Source organism: Cryptomeria japonica, chromosome 9 (assembly GCF_030272615.1).
Source record: "Cryptomeria japonica chromosome 9, Sugi_1.0, whole genome shotgun sequence".
Classification (NCBI taxonomy): Eukaryota; Viridiplantae; Streptophyta; class Pinopsida; order Cupressales; family Cupressaceae; genus Cryptomeria; species Cryptomeria japonica.
The window spans coordinates 555,808,990-555,824,634 of NC_081413.1; the positions used below are offsets into that span (position 1 = coordinate 555,808,990).

Sequence of the window (15,645 nt, forward strand, 5' to 3'; positions counted from 1 at the left end):
TATAAAGAGGGAGGGGGAGATGGAGGCACAACGAAGAAGAAATAGAGGGAGAGGTGAGATGGGGGTTTAAGGAGGGAGGAGGAGATGAAGAGGGAGAGTGGAAGAAAGGGAGGGAGAGACATAGAGAGAGAAGAGAGAGGTGGGATGGGGGTTTAAGGAGGGAGGGGGAGATAGAGTGGGGGAGAGGAAAAAAGGGAGGGAATATCCTAGATAGGGGACAGATAGAGAGGTGAGATACCTAGAGGGGCAGAGGTGAGATACCTAGAGAGGGGAGAGAGAGGTTAGATGGAGGTTTAAGGAGGGAAGAGGAGATAGAGAGGAAGAGGGGAAGAAAGTGGAGAGACCTAGAGAAGGGAGGGAGGGAAAACATAATAGATAGAATAACAAATAGAGAGATAATATAGAAGGGAAGAGAGGTGAGAGACCTAGAGGTGGAGAGAGAGGTGAGATGGGGTTTAAGGAGGGAGAGGGAGATATAGAAGGAAAGGGGGAAAAAGGGAGGGAGAGACAAAAGATCAAAGAGAGAGGGGCAAGTAAGAAGAGATGGAGGGAGAGGTATTTGTATGCAATAAGTAAGAGACCTATGGAAAAAAGAGATAGAGAGGGAGAAATAGGGGGAGATAGACATGAAGAATAAAGAGTCATATGACGGTTTAAGGAAGGGAAAATAGAGAGGGAGAAAGGAACAAAGAGAGGGAGAGATAGACATCAAGAATAAAGAAAGAGATGTGGGTTTAAGGAGGAAGGAGACAATAGAGAGGGAGTGAGGAAGAAAGGGAGGGAACATACTAGATATGGGACATATAGAGAGGTGAAATACCTAGAGGTGGAGAGAGAAATTAGAGACCTAGAAAGGGGAGAGAGAGAGAGAGATGGTGGGAGGGAGAATTGTTGACCTATAAAATGGAGAGAGAGAATGAGAGAGATTTGGGGAGATATACATGGAGGGAGAGGTAGACATGGATGAAATGAGAGACCTAAGGAAAGTAAAGATAAAAGGGAAGAGATGTGAGTGACCTAAAGGGGGAGATAGAGGTGAGAGACCTAGATGGGGAGAGAGGGGTGAGATAGATAGAAGGGGGTATTGAGAGGTGGGTAATGAGACATGGATGGATAGCTAGGGAGGTCAAGAGGAAGCGATAAACCTAGAGAGAGAGAGAGAGAGAATATGATAAACAAAAGAAAAAAATAGACAGAGTAAGAAGAGATGAAGAGAGAGGTAGACATGGAGAGAGTGAGAGACCTTGGGAGAGAGGAGATAGAGTGGAAGAGAGGTGAGAGACCCAGAGGGGAGAGAGGTGAGATGGGGTTTAAGTTGGGAGGAGGAGGTATAGAGGGATAGAGGAAGAAAGGGAGGGGAAGGCATAGAGAAGGCAGGGAGGGAGAATAGGAGAAAGATTGACAAAGACAAGGAAGATAGAGAGAAGAGAGGAATGAGACATAGAGGGGGAGAGAGGTGAAATGGGATTTTTAGAAGGGAGGGGGAGATAGAGAGGGAGAGGGGAAGAAAGGGAGGGAGAGAGCTAGAGAAGGGAGGAATGCAGAAAAATAGAGATAGAAGAAAAAACAGAGAGAGAGAGAGAGAGGATTAAGAGTGCATGAAGGGAGAGGTAGACATGGAGTGAATTAGAGACCTAAAGAGGGAAACAGAGGTGAGATACCTACATTGTGAAAGAGAGGGGTGAGATACATAAAGGGGGATAGAGAGGTGGATAATGAGACATGGATGCAAAGGTAGATAGGTGGAGAGGAAGGGAGGGAGAAACCTAGATATCCAGGAGAGAGAGAGAGAGAGAGAGAGAGAGAGAGAGAGAGAGAGAGAGAGAGATGGGGTTAAGGAGGGAGGGGAGATAAACAAGGAGAGAGAAAAAAAGCAAGGGAGATACCTAAAGAGGAGAGAGAGGTAAGAGAAAGAAGAGAGAGGAAGAGGTAGAGATAGAGAGAGGGGGAGAGAGAGAGAGAGAGGGGGGCAAAGGGAGAGATCCTTTAGCGAGAACCAAATATGGTCTACTAATGTTTTGCATTGGGAAATTACCAACCCTCTAGGTTTGAATTGCCTTGGGCAAAGGGTGGGATGACCATTTCATGCCAATGATGTGTTTTAATAAAAAGAAAAGAAAACATATATATTTTTGTCATTCTATCTATTAGGTTTGCACATTTTTTAGTCTTGGCAATAAAATAGACCATAATGAAATTAAGCTCTTTGTTAGCTATCTAACCATATATTTTTTTTTAACATTTTGAAATTTTGTTAAGGTTTCTATGTTTAATTTCTTTTGTTAGTGTGTCTTTATTTGTTAAAAAACATGTGTTATTTCGGATATGATTATTTAGATGTACATCAAATTTTCAAATGAATTACATTTTTAGAAACCAGAGTTCATTCTACACATATTGAAAAAAGAAAAATTTAATTTTTTTTAATAATTTTAGGGGGAGCACACTCAAACTTCTATGTTTCAGGATGTGTCCACTTTGAAAACTAGTAAAAAATTATATATTTACTAAAAATGCTGAAAAATACGATGCAAACTATATGGTGTAAGCTAACTTCTCATCTAAGAAATTTTTTTATAATTGTAAAAAAAGATAATATTTTAGGGGGGCACAATTGATGCTATGTTAAGTTTTTTTCAATAAAAACAAGACCACTTTATGTGGCGCCCCCTTTTTGAAACCATTAATCTCCACTATTTTTTTTTTAAATAGCAATTTGAAAAGTAGATTCAGAGCACTACAACTCTTGTTCTTATTGCATCTTAAATTTTTTTGTGTAATTATCTTCAATTTCTTGTCAAAGTTCAGACTACACTAATTTCAAAAGAAAGAAAGTAAAGTGGTAACTCAAGACCCCCTTTTGGTTGCAAATCTTGGGACTTTGTTGTGTTTTTTTTTATAATTTCATATTTTGGTTGATTGAAATCATAGCTAGCTCATCTTAGTTGGATATCAAAAGGTTTTGTGGAACATTTTTGAATATTTGAAAGTTAAGGATGGGAGATCTCTTTCATATATCTCTTATAATTAAAATATAAAAATAAAATATTATATTAAGTATAATGTTGGCTCATCTTATTTGGATATCAATTTGGTGGAACATTTTTAATTTTTGAAAGTTAAGGATGGGTGATCTCTTTCATATGTCTCTTATAATTTAAATATAAAAATAAAATATTATATTAAGTTTAATGGTAGCTCATCTTATTTGGATATCAAAAGGTTTGGTGGAGCATTTTTAATTTTTGAAAGTTAAGGATGGGAGATCTCTTTCATATATCCCTTATAATTTAAATATAAATATAAAATATTATATTAAGCATCATGCTAATTAAATTAATACAGCTATGTAAATTAATATACACATCTCAAATACATCTATTTAAAAAATATTGAGAAATATTATTCATAAATTATTTTACTTATTTAAGAATTATTTTATTTTATTTTATTTACATTATTTATTAAAGTGTCATTTTATCATAATAATATCATAATAATAATTATTTTATTTTACTTTGAATTATTTAAAAATCGATATATTTTTATTTATTCAAAGAGGTATTTTGTTTAATTAATTATAATATAAATCAAAATAATTAAAAATATTATAAAAATTAAATAAAATATCTTTGATTTTGAAAACCAATAAAGACTAATATATTATATTTATTATTTATAATTTGATTGGCTTCATAAAACTCAATAAAGATCAATATATTAAATTAATAAAAATTAAAATAAATTGAATACAATAAAAAATCATATTTAACTAAAATAAAATGAAAAACCATAGAAAATCACAAACCTTTATGTTTGAAATATTATAAATAATGAAAGCCCTCTCAAAGTAACATTTAATTACATTCTTCAAACTGTCTCTACACCTTTAAGATTATTGGGCAAGGAATCTTTTAATTTTAAGGAACAACCTTCCAAATTTATCTCCTTCATCTCTGTTAGATCCCCAAAGCTTAATGGTAATTTTTCCAACCCAGAACAACCACTCAAATTTAACCATTTCAAATTTTTGAGTTGACCAAAATCTGAAGGCAACTCTTTTAACCCAGAACAATACCCCAATACTAACTTTTCTAAATTTTTGAGCTGGCCAAAGTTTGAAGGTAATGCACTTAATGCACGACAATGCCATATTTGCAAAGTTTTCAAATTGCTAAGTTGCCCAAAGTTTGAAGGCAACTCTTTCAATTCATAGCATTTCCATAGTGTCAACCAATTTAGATTGCTGAGATCTCCCAATTTGGAAGGAAGTTCCTTTAGCTGATGCCAATACCATAATCTCAAGTCTTCTAACTTTGTTAGCTTTTCCACTCCATCGGGCAATCTTTGCATATTTATGAAACCAGCTAAGCCTAATGTTACAAGCGAAGAAGCTGGAGTGACTTTGGGAGGAATTTTAGAATATTCAACTCTCTTCTCGGAATAATCCTCAATGTTATTATATAATCTAATGAAATGATAAATATGCGCAGGCTTGGAGGAAACTACACAATAATAATGAAAAAGGTTGTCAAGTGTTATTATATAATCTAATGAAATGATAAATATGCTCTGAAGAAGGCAGATCTTACCTCATACAAACTCATGCCTTGCGTCAATGGGCCATCGTAGTAGGTGAGACGCTCAAGTTTCTCGAACTCCATTGGTAAATCAGGAACATCACCATCAAATACAAGGCATCTGAGTTGTTCAAATGGTTTATGACTTTTCTCCCTGAATGTTATTCGCGACCCTCCATAACTTAGCACTTTTAAAGAATTACTCATACAATTAAGATGATGGCAATTAATTTCGATTGGAGGCTGCTTATCTTCTTCATCAAAATAAATGTCTTCATCAAAATAAATGCCTTTTAATTTTTTGAGTTTCTGCACAAAAATAAACCATAAACATCACATTATGATTGTGAATAACAAGTGTATTTTCATGATATTTATGACAAGCATTGTAAGTATGGCATACCTCTTCATTTTTCAAACATTCCAATAAACTCTCACGGTCTGTGATTCTGTTTCCCTCTTGCTCTGACAGCTTTTTCCCTCTTGCTCGAACTATGTCATGAACAATCACATTACCGTATTCATCTGTCTTGACGAATGATGCAGCTTCTAGAGCTCTGAATTCCTCCTCTCCAACTATGCTGGCCACATTTTCACTTGTCCAATATTTATAAAAGAAGGATGTGATGTCTAGAAAGGCCTCTTGAACAGGTTCTAACAATCTGTCATATACAAAACCAACCATACGGTCGCTTATATCTTTCTCTTTGACCTTCTCTCCTTCTTTAAGCATCTCTAATACAATATTCTTTGTATTTCCCCTGTTTATAGCCAATTGTGAACCAGCTAGTTCTAGTAGAAGCGGCACACCACCACACAGCTTAAGGAGGTTGTCTATATTATTTTCATCATTGTAGTCTGAGACTTTCTCCAACAAGAGTTTTCTAGCCTCTACATCTGGAAGAGGATTCACGTCATATTGTCGCAGTTGAATATTTCTGCCAGCAAATATATCTGTTTCATGGAGATTTCGAGTAATTATAAGTATTCTACTCTTCGGTGGGAGGCAAGTGCCCAAGCCTTGAGGTACAAGTTGCTCAAGATCTGTGCTTTTGAGACCATTGTCAATGTATAGAAATAAAGGCTGATTAGGATTCTCTTTGAACAATGACCTCAACCTTGCCTGACCTTCATCACAGTTTTTCAATTGCAAGTTCTTGTTGAACAATCCTTTCAAAATCTGTTGTTGAATATCTTTAAGATCATTGTAGGTACAATCTTGATGCATATGAATTCTGCAATGCTTATAAGATTGGAGGTTGAGGTCGGCATAAACGGCATCAGCGAGTGTGGTCTTGCCAATCCCACCAAATCCATAGACAACCACAACAATTGGTATTGCATCTTGTGCATCCAAATCAAGACGCTGAATTACACTTTTCAGTCCGCTATCAATTCCAACTGCAAATTTACGGAAAAACTCAATCAAAGTGTGTGGCAAAAACAAAACATGATAAAAAAATACCATTGAGATTGAAAAACATCTTACCTCTGGGTTGGTATGCATAGATTTTCTGAGATTGGGAACCAATCATTGGCACTCTGTCCCCTATTGCAATTGTCGTCGACAATTGGATGTCGGAATACAAGCGGTCTATTTTGAGTTGAAAAGCCTTTAAACTATCGGCATTCACTGTAGCAGTAACAAACCTTCACACAATCCAGACATTAGATTTACATTAAATATGTTGATTGAATAGATCCTCAACAAAGAAAAATATAATGATTCAATAAAAAAGCAAATAGACTATTAATAAGGTCAGCTCTAGCAAAAGTCCTTATTGGCCGTAAAACACCTTCATACAAACTTAAAATATTTGCCACACTTCGACTGCTGAAATCTAATATCTAGCTTTATCCATTTTCACTGTATGTACCGGGCTACTTCGTATCCTTTCAACTCAAACCCAATTGACTTTTTGGATTTAATTAATTACACATACAACAGTTCAAATAAAACTATTCAAATGATGAAGAAATTCATCATTGAATAAGGAGTATTATCGAGGAGAATTTAGGGTAAGTGTCTTTGGTACATATAAATATATAATATGGATTAGTTTTGGAGGGAGAAAGGTAGATTGGAGACTGTAAAAAAATATTAAAAAATATTTTTATATATTTGTTGTAGTTTATTATGATTTTTTTTATTTTTGTTTGAAGGGTCATTATAAATGTTATATGTATATTTTTTATTATAATGATATATTATTTTACATTAAATTAAATTCTATATACATGGTAAGTTAATTGAGTATAGAGTAAACAATAAAATGAATGTCTGCATAAGTAGTTGTTTCTTCTTCATCTATAATTTGTGTTTTGACCCATTAACAATTAGTTTATAGCCTAACTTATAGCACAAAACATTGTTTGCATCAATTTGATATTAGATATAGGGACTAGAGAACTCATAATAAGAGATACAAATAATTTAGAGGACAATAGTAGTTGTGATTGTTGATGCAAAAGAGTTGCATTAAGATGTGAAAAATATGATAACCAAGTTGAAAGAACAAACAAGACAAAGCCAAGGGCAAAAGCAAATAGAAGACTTCCAAAAGAAGCTATTAAACTTATAATTTGAGATGGAGGAGTTATGGTGGATATTGGAGTAGAATGAGATATGCAATAATAAGAAAGCAAAAAAAAATGTAGAAGAGTGAGAAGGTGGAAAAAATGGTCACAATAAATACTTACTTTGTAGTTTTCAAAGAGGAAAACCATAAAATCGAAGATTAGTCAATGAATACAATTGTTAGAATAGGGAAAAGTTAACTCCCTTGATGAGAAAGTAAAATTATCAATGGATGAAAGGCTCTTAAATGTGACTGAAAAAGCATTTGAGCAAGAGTATATCGAAGAGTGGGATGAAGATGTTGAGGAATGTTACTTTGAAGAAGAGTAAAATATTGATAATTATAGTGGGAGAGTAAAAAGGTTCAAATGTTGCAATGAAGAGGAATGTAGACTATCACGAGAGGTGGTCCAAGATGATGTTGCATTCGTAGGGAATAAATCTATATCAGAAATTAAGATCTTTAGGAGGGCCCTATTTAAGGAATTCATATTAATTTTAGAAAATGGAGTAGAGAAGATGCAATTGGAAAAACATCTTGAAAATCCCATAAATCATGAAACAAGAGAAGATGATCATCTCCACCTTGGAGAAGAAATGAGAATGATGAAAGAAAGGTTTATTTCTCATATTTTATTTTGTCTACTATCATTGCAAGTATAAAGGAGTGTCCAACAAAAGAGGATATTACAAAAGAAAAATTACCTTGTAAGCAACTAACAAAAGAGGATATTACAAAAGAAAAATTACCTTGTAAGCAACTGAAGGTTTATAAACCTCATGAAAAATTAGAAATGGAATAAATCCTCATCAAAGAGAATAAACTTAAAGAAAATGATGGCAACATTAATGAAGTAGCTATTTTTTTCTCTCTTAAAAAGGGAAAAACAAGCAATGGCATTCACAAGGGATAATGATCGACAAATTCTCAAGTAATTGAAAGCAATATAATAAATACCAATGATATCTAATTTGGTGGAAGGGGTCACTACATGACTTGTTTCTTCAACTCAAAAGGATGCTTCTACCATCAAGCCCAAATTTGTGGGAACTATACTACCTTCAAGCCCAAATTTGTGAGAACTATACTGACAAACACTCTTATGTAGTACGGTTATAAGAACTATACTCACAAACTCTCAGCATCATGAGGAAAAATCAATCCTAAATCACCTAGAGAAGGGAAAAGAAAAAAAATAACAATCAGATTCTTGAGATTCTTGACTCTCTTGATCTATAAACCAATCAGAAAAACACATTGACAGGGTATAATGATCTATAAACCAGCAAGTAGTTAGAAGTAATGTAACAAATAGTAGTGATATCTAATTTGGTGGAATGGATCACTGTGACTTGCTTCTTCAATTAAAAAAGAATAGTTCTACCATCATACTCACAAACTCTTATTAGTATGGTTCTAAGAACTACACTCACAAACACTTAGCATCACGAGCTAAAATCAATCCTACATCACCCAGAGAAGGAACCAAAAAACAAAACAATCAGATTTTTGACGTTTAATTTGCTTAAAGGTAGATTTTTCACTTGCACCAACAAAAGTTGTCTGCATCAAATAATTGAACTAACCTGAAAATGTTGGCTCTTGCAAGTTGCGAGATGCACATCACAGTTCCTACAACAATGCACTCAATTCCCTCATTTAGTTTCTGCTCTGGAATTTGTTCATTCAACTGCAGAATTTGCCTCCCAAGATTAAGCATCCTTCTCAAAACTTCAAGGCACTCACTCTTGTTGTCAGACATCTTACTAAATCTCTCCAATACAGATCCCAATATACAAAGTGCCATTCCTACTTTAGGAATTTTCTCAGATCCTTTGAGCACTTCTGTACAAACTTTTCCAATCTCTGTAATTACGCTATCCATAGAATTTGTCTGTACAGAAATTATCCAAGAATATATAAGATATGGCAATCAAATTCCATTTACTATAATTTATTTTTCAAATGTTTAGAGTTACAGTCATCCAATAATTTGTAACTGGCTAGAAGTAAATCAGAGAGGAATATTAACTCTAGTTAATTTTATAGTTCTGAAATTGAAATTTTACCGTTCCAGGACGCTTGCCAATTCGTGTATCTAGCATTTTCAGGATTCTTTGGCCATCGTCGAGAACACCACGCGTGTATCTAGCATCTCCAGAATTAGATCCTCCATCATCACTCTTCTCTCCCGACTGTATTGGGCAACACCATATTTATACTCAGTATAGCCTAAAATTTTTGTTAGGTATTCAAAAATGTAGAATTGCAGATATTCCTATATTACAAGATTGTATTTCCAACAACATAAAACATATGTGTAGATTACTTACAGCGATCTTATATAGCTCTTCTAAAACCGGAATTAGACCCTCAATCTGGCTTATATCATTGAACTTGTGTAGAAAATCCTTAAAGCCTTTCATAGTGGGAGTGAGCTCTTGTTGAGAATGTTGTGAAGGCGAGGAGGTGGTGGAATGCCCAGTATTAGTAATGCTTTGCTGGTGAGGAGGTGAAGAGATAGAGATGGTTGGTTGTTGTTGTTGAAGAGATTGTGGAGGAGAAGGGGAGGGTAAACTGCAGCAAGAGCAGCAGCATAAAGAACAGAAAATTTTGGCCATCTTAATAGCGAGGAAATAAGACAGAGAAGAAAGACAATCTAAGTGCTGTTATCTTCTTTGTTGGAGAAGATGAATCCAGCTGAATAGCTAAGAAGGGCTTTCCTCTTTGTCATTCCCCTCTTTCAGATCTGGTATTTAAAAGAGGCCATGGCTCATTTTCCATGAATTGTCAATGTGGGGCAAGGATAGAAATGTACCCCAGCTCAAAAGAGCCAACCTTCAATGTGGGGCAAAGATAGAATTGTATCCCAACCCAACTTTATCATTATTACCATTCATATTAACAGAATCCCAGGTTCATTTTCCTTGAATTGTCAATGTGGGGCAAAAGATATAATTGCATCCCAGCTCAAAAGAGCAGGGAAGTCCGACTAGTCAAAAGAGCCAATCTTAAAAATAAGTTGCAAGCGGACTGTATGTGGCTTTATGTCAAGTTCATAGCCCCACCTACTTCACTATTGATCAGCATGCGCATTAAATGCTTGAATTATCTATAACGTGGCTCATTTTCCATCAATTATCAAAGTGGGCAAAAGACAGAATTGCACTGCAGCAGATTCCATGAAGTCTGACAAATCAAGAATAGCCAGCACACTGAAAGGACAATAATGGAAGTCGCTTTATGTCAACTTCATAGGCCAGCCTTCTGTACCACACTGTACATACAAATTGCTTGGAGTGAATTAAAGATGCTTCACATAGAAAAAACGAAAAATAAGTGTGGTTTTCTTTCTTACCAGAGAAGATGAATCTAACTACTAAGTGCGTTTCTCTTGTCATTCCCGTCCTTCGGATCTGGTATTAATTGGAGGATATGGCAAGAGAGATGAAAAGGATAGCGAAATTAATCATGAGTTGAGGAATTTCATTTCATCCTTAATGTTTATAGATTTTAAGTGAATTTCATAATTAATATGCATTATTACTTATTGTTTGGTGTTAAAAGGGGATGCGGTTAATCTGGTTCCAAAACGGTTCATTAATTTTTGTGTTATACACTTTTTCGAAAAATGAAAGACTCAACTAGTTTTGTCGAGTACAACCAAGATCTGTAATTTTCGACTAACCTTCGTATTATGTGGAAATCGTGACTTGGAACCAGTTTAACCGCAGCCATTAAAGAAGTGTATTTAAATGTTTTAAAAAAGGGTATATTGGTATGTTTTTAATTTACATAATGTATAATATAGCTTTTGTTAAATCTTTTACTATAAGTTGCAATTCAACTACTTCAAACTACACCCTTTTGTCACCTAGAGTGGATGTCCAAATCAGAAATAGATGTCATTTTTATCCATTTCATACTATGTCTATGTCCTCATTTTAAAATAGTCTAATTTTAACTCTAGCTAGTTGAAAAATAGGGTATCTAAGAAATTCCTTTATTTTTTATTTTGCTTTTAATTCTCCCCACCACTTCTTACACTACTTCTCTATCCATGATAATTCTAGATATATCTCTCTAATAGTATATCTACATTTTCTTATTCTATCATATTAAATGATCTCTCATTTCATCATTACACGTGACTACGTACAAATAAGAAAAAGAAATCAACTTAAAATAGTTGTATCCACCTTCTCTTCCTTTGTATTATATAATGACTTCTTCTTCCCTAGTTGACATGATTCTATACAAATAAGAAAAAAGACCTCAGCTATACAACCCTATATAGGGTTTAGGATTTCATCTTACTTCATGAGATAATAAAGAATCGTATAAATATAATTCAATTTTTTTAAAAAAAAAAATCTTATCTTTAGTATTAAAAAATGCAACACAAAAATCTAATGGGATTTGCAATTGACTAGACAGCCCTACAATCATATTCTCTATTTTGAATTTAAAATATTTATCTTGAACATGTACAAGGCATAAACCCTAGGAGGTGTTGTGCAAACTATAATTTTGTAGGAAGTAGAGAAAATGTTCTAAATTAAGGATTTTAAGACCTAGCTTTCCTCTTGTTGTTTTCTAGTTCTGTCAAGGACCATTCCTTTATCAATTTATATGTTCTATCTAGTCATGGAATTTAATACATAATTCCAACTTCATCTTGAGTATGTATCTTTGTGGAACCATAGATTCTAAAGCTTTTTGTCTTTACCTTTCTACTCTAATTCCAACCTCGAGATGAGTGACTTTTTCATTTAATAACCTTATTTTTCCCTTTATATTTTCTAAAGGGAATCATGCTTACAATAATTCTTACATCTTAATAGGGTTTATTTTTCTTTCTATAAGTTTCTTTTGCAATATGCGAGGAACTTGATATTTCCTTCTTTTATATGAATTTTATGGAAAGGTTGGTGTAGAACTTGCCTCTCTATAAGGGTGATTCTTATATTTTAGGGGAGAGTTATTGTGGAAATTCCCCTATCTACACTTGAGAAAACTCTATCTTAAAATATATTGGACATAAAATTTAACTATTGACCTAGCCATTCCCTTATGATTTACACTTTTGAGTTGGACCATTCTATTACAAGTCTACTTGCAACTTGTGAAAACATAGACAATTGAAAGATGAAATGAATCTACTTACTAAAGGACCAAACAAGGGCTTGATTTGTTTCAATTTCCTCCTTAGAATGTATTAATATAATTAAATATCTTTTTTCTTCTATGTTAACTATGGCTTGCTCCAACTTGAATAGTATGGACCTGGACACAAATAAATCAAGGGATGAATATGAGCTACTTTTTTCTTAACCCATAATCGAAAAAAAAAATGATTGCTACAAGTAGGTCTCCAATATAATCAGGATGTTTTTCTACATTGAACTCTATGTATTACTAGTTTAACAAGCTCATAGTGGGCAATGTTATGAGTTCATTACTTTTATATTTCATTCGCCATTCTTTTTTATTATTTATACAAAAAGGAAATATTCATTAGTTCCATGTCTTAGATAATATATGGAGTGAAAATTTAAAATAAAATATGAAGAAGTTCCTACTTTTATAATTTATATAGAAAATGAGGACTAGAGCCACATTATCCTATTGTGTAGACAATTTTGCATGTTGAGTTCTCCTAGTATGTTTTAAATTTCAATGTATGTTCTTCAAATTAGAAAGGTATTGTTATAGTCATTTTCACCTACTACATGCAATCTGGTAGTGGCTACAAGTTATTCCTCATCTAATGTGAATTGGACCTCTTATAGAGTGATCAAATGTCACATTGAAAAAACTGAGTGAACTTCATAGTAATTTTTGAAAGAAATTTTTACCCAGAATAAAAAATTTCTACATAACTCCTAGAGAGAAAATATGCAAACAAATATTAAAAAATCTAGAGTACTAGAAAAACATACCACTAAATGACACAAGATGTACATTGGGAATACCCTCAAAGGGAGAAACCTAGCCTCCTAAAGAACTTGTACACTCAATTAATTATGTCGTGAACACATATCACAATACACTTGTAGAGTCCCTATCCAAGTCTTTTGAAATATCAAGCTCTCTAGTTTTATTTCATGTAAACACATCCAAATCCATATACTTCATCTCCTCATATATAATAGTTACAAGAGATTCTTAATAAACCTTAAAGCCAACAAGCCAAAGGTTATTATAATCAATGTCAACAACTATTTGTGTGCTTACTTTTATATAAACAAGCTTTCAAAATACCTCCAAGTGGTATTAAATAAATAATTTTCCAAAACCATGAGATTACAAAACCATATCACCCTTGTTAGATATATTTCTTGCAACCACCTCAATCCTAAGGAAATTCACCACAATGACCAAATCTAGAGCTAATGTAGATAATAGGGAAGCAAAATATGCTCAAATCAAGCCCCAAGAAAAGTAAAAATGGATAGGAGGATTAATAAGGCATCCTATTCATATTTGATCCATTCCAAATTCAAGAAGGCATTACCCAAATATCATAAACATATGAAAATAAGCTATAAGACAAGAGATCTCTAATTAGGTAGTTAGGCAAAATTGTGTGACTCTAGATATAAACTAGTTACTCATCCCTATATATATGTATGCATCAAGTTTCTCACAATAATCATTTATCTAATAAACTTCATCTACATAAATTTATAGATACAACATCAATACCTTCTCTAATATTTTAACATATGTATAATGTTGAATTTGTAGATGATGGAAGAACACCCAACCTACTATAATACAACACCGAAGTGTATATTTTTAGTTCTTTCTAAATGAATAGGATGGATAGCTCGATTATCAGATTAGTTCATGTAGATGTACAAAAATGACCACTTTCCTAAGTGAATATTTAATATTCATTTTAACCTCATTCCTCTATTTAATAAAATTTTATTTAATTAAATTATTCACATTCATCTATTTGATTAAATAAATTACTCAATTTATTTAATTAAGTTCACCTAAAGCCTTTCATAGCCTTTAATTAAATAAATCACTTTATTTAATTAATTCCCCTTTCTCCCCTTTTAATTAAATTGATCCTTGCAAGTAAATAACTCTAATTTATTTATTTAAATCCCCCACTTGTATTTATGCAAGTTGCTTCTATTTTGTTGAAATAAAGTAATTTATTTTAATTAAAATTTCTCTCCATCCACTTGCAAAATCCTACATCTCCCACTTGCCTCTCTAAACCCCCTTCTAGATTCTTCTAAACACTTCTATTTTAGCCTAATCCATCTCCTAAATATTGCCAAATCCCTAAACAAAGGGAAGTCACTTCTCAAACCCTCAAAGTCTTTGAAAACCATTAAATGCTTTATGTCCTCAACAAGTTAACCTCCAAAGTCTTCCAAGCCATTAATGGTTAACTCAACCTTCTTACATGGTTAGAGACTTTTTGCCTAACTCAACCTTGATCTAACCCAAGGGTCTCATCAAGCATTCATGGTTTTACCCTTGGTTATCCCTTTAACCCTTGCACAAGAGTTTACCCCTTGGGTAAAAGCTTTGTCCAATGGATAACCCTAGCCTAACCTTAACCCTTACCTCCTAGGGTAATCATCATGTCTTCTCAAGCATTTAATGCTTCTTTCATCTCCTCTCAAGTAGTCTCTTGTTGAAAATTGTCACCATTTCATTGGTGAGAATTGTAAAGATGGATTGATTAACTTTCAATCATGGCCCTTGTTAAGATCATCCAATCTTGACCATCCATTGCCCTATTTTTCCTATAAATAGAGCCCTCCTATTATTTTCATATCTAGGTCTTTAGTATCAAACTTATAGACATTTTACTAAGCATCCAAGTTTCATCTATAGTCATTTTAATCAAGCATTTAACCTCTCTTTGATAGAAATCATCTTAATAGTATCTTAAATAGGTATTTACATTATCATATAACACTCATGTTAGACTAGTATAGCATGTTAGGATAGTTTTTACTAATCCTCTTATCTTATCATCATATCCATGCTAGTTTAAATCATGTTAGATTTAGTATTATGCATAACTAGGAATGCATTCATATTAAATTGATCAATATCCCTCATTTTCATGGTTGTCATTCCTAAGTCACTTTGCTTAGTGATCTGAGAGAAAAGACATTGAATTGAGGGATCCTGTGAGATAAAGAACAATGGAACATCCCTTGGGAAGTTGAGCTATTCAACATAGTTCCATAACTTGCACCAAGAGTCCCATTGGTGTGTGGACTTGTCTAGAAACCAGATTTTATGTTTCATCGCACCACTTTTCCTGCACACATTTCTGGCACCCACCGTGGGGCTTGACCCCATAAATAACATCATTTTTAATGCAGGACTGATATTGCAAGTACGCAGGAATGCTGAGTTAGCACGTTGGTACCTTCTTTTAGCGCATCGGGCCGTTTGTTAGCACATCTCGCCTACTGTTTAGCGCATCAAACCCTAATCTTAGT

At 33.7% G+C, this 15,645-nt stretch overlaps 1 protein-coding gene across 4 annotated transcripts in view; it reads right to left on the minus strand.

The window, feature by feature from the left end:
• The window catches only part of LOC131070605 (disease resistance protein TAO1), a 103,818-nt gene extending 93,710 nt beyond the window's left edge, over positions 1–10,108 (minus strand). For 2 of the 4 annotated variants that reach the window (XM_059210931.1, XM_059210930.1), the window contains exons 1-5: positions 9,493–10,108; positions 9,229–9,354; positions 8,746–9,053; positions 6,070–6,230; positions 4,984–5,981 (exon numbers count right to left, since the gene is read on the minus strand). In XM_059210931.1, the coding sequence (XP_059066914.1) occupies positions 4,984–5,981; positions 6,070–6,230; positions 8,746–9,053; positions 9,229–9,354; positions 9,493–9,780 (1,881 nt within the window). In that variant the 5' untranslated portion in view covers positions 9,781–10,108. Of the gene's footprint in view, positions 1–3,795; positions 4,506–4,592; positions 4,890–4,983; positions 5,982–6,069; positions 6,231–8,745; positions 9,054–9,228; positions 9,355–9,492 lie in introns of those variants that run through there. The other 2 variants (XM_059210932.1, XM_058006186.2) reach the window with 2 other exon arrangements.
• Between the last annotated feature and the right edge of the window lie 5,537 nt (positions 10,109–15,645).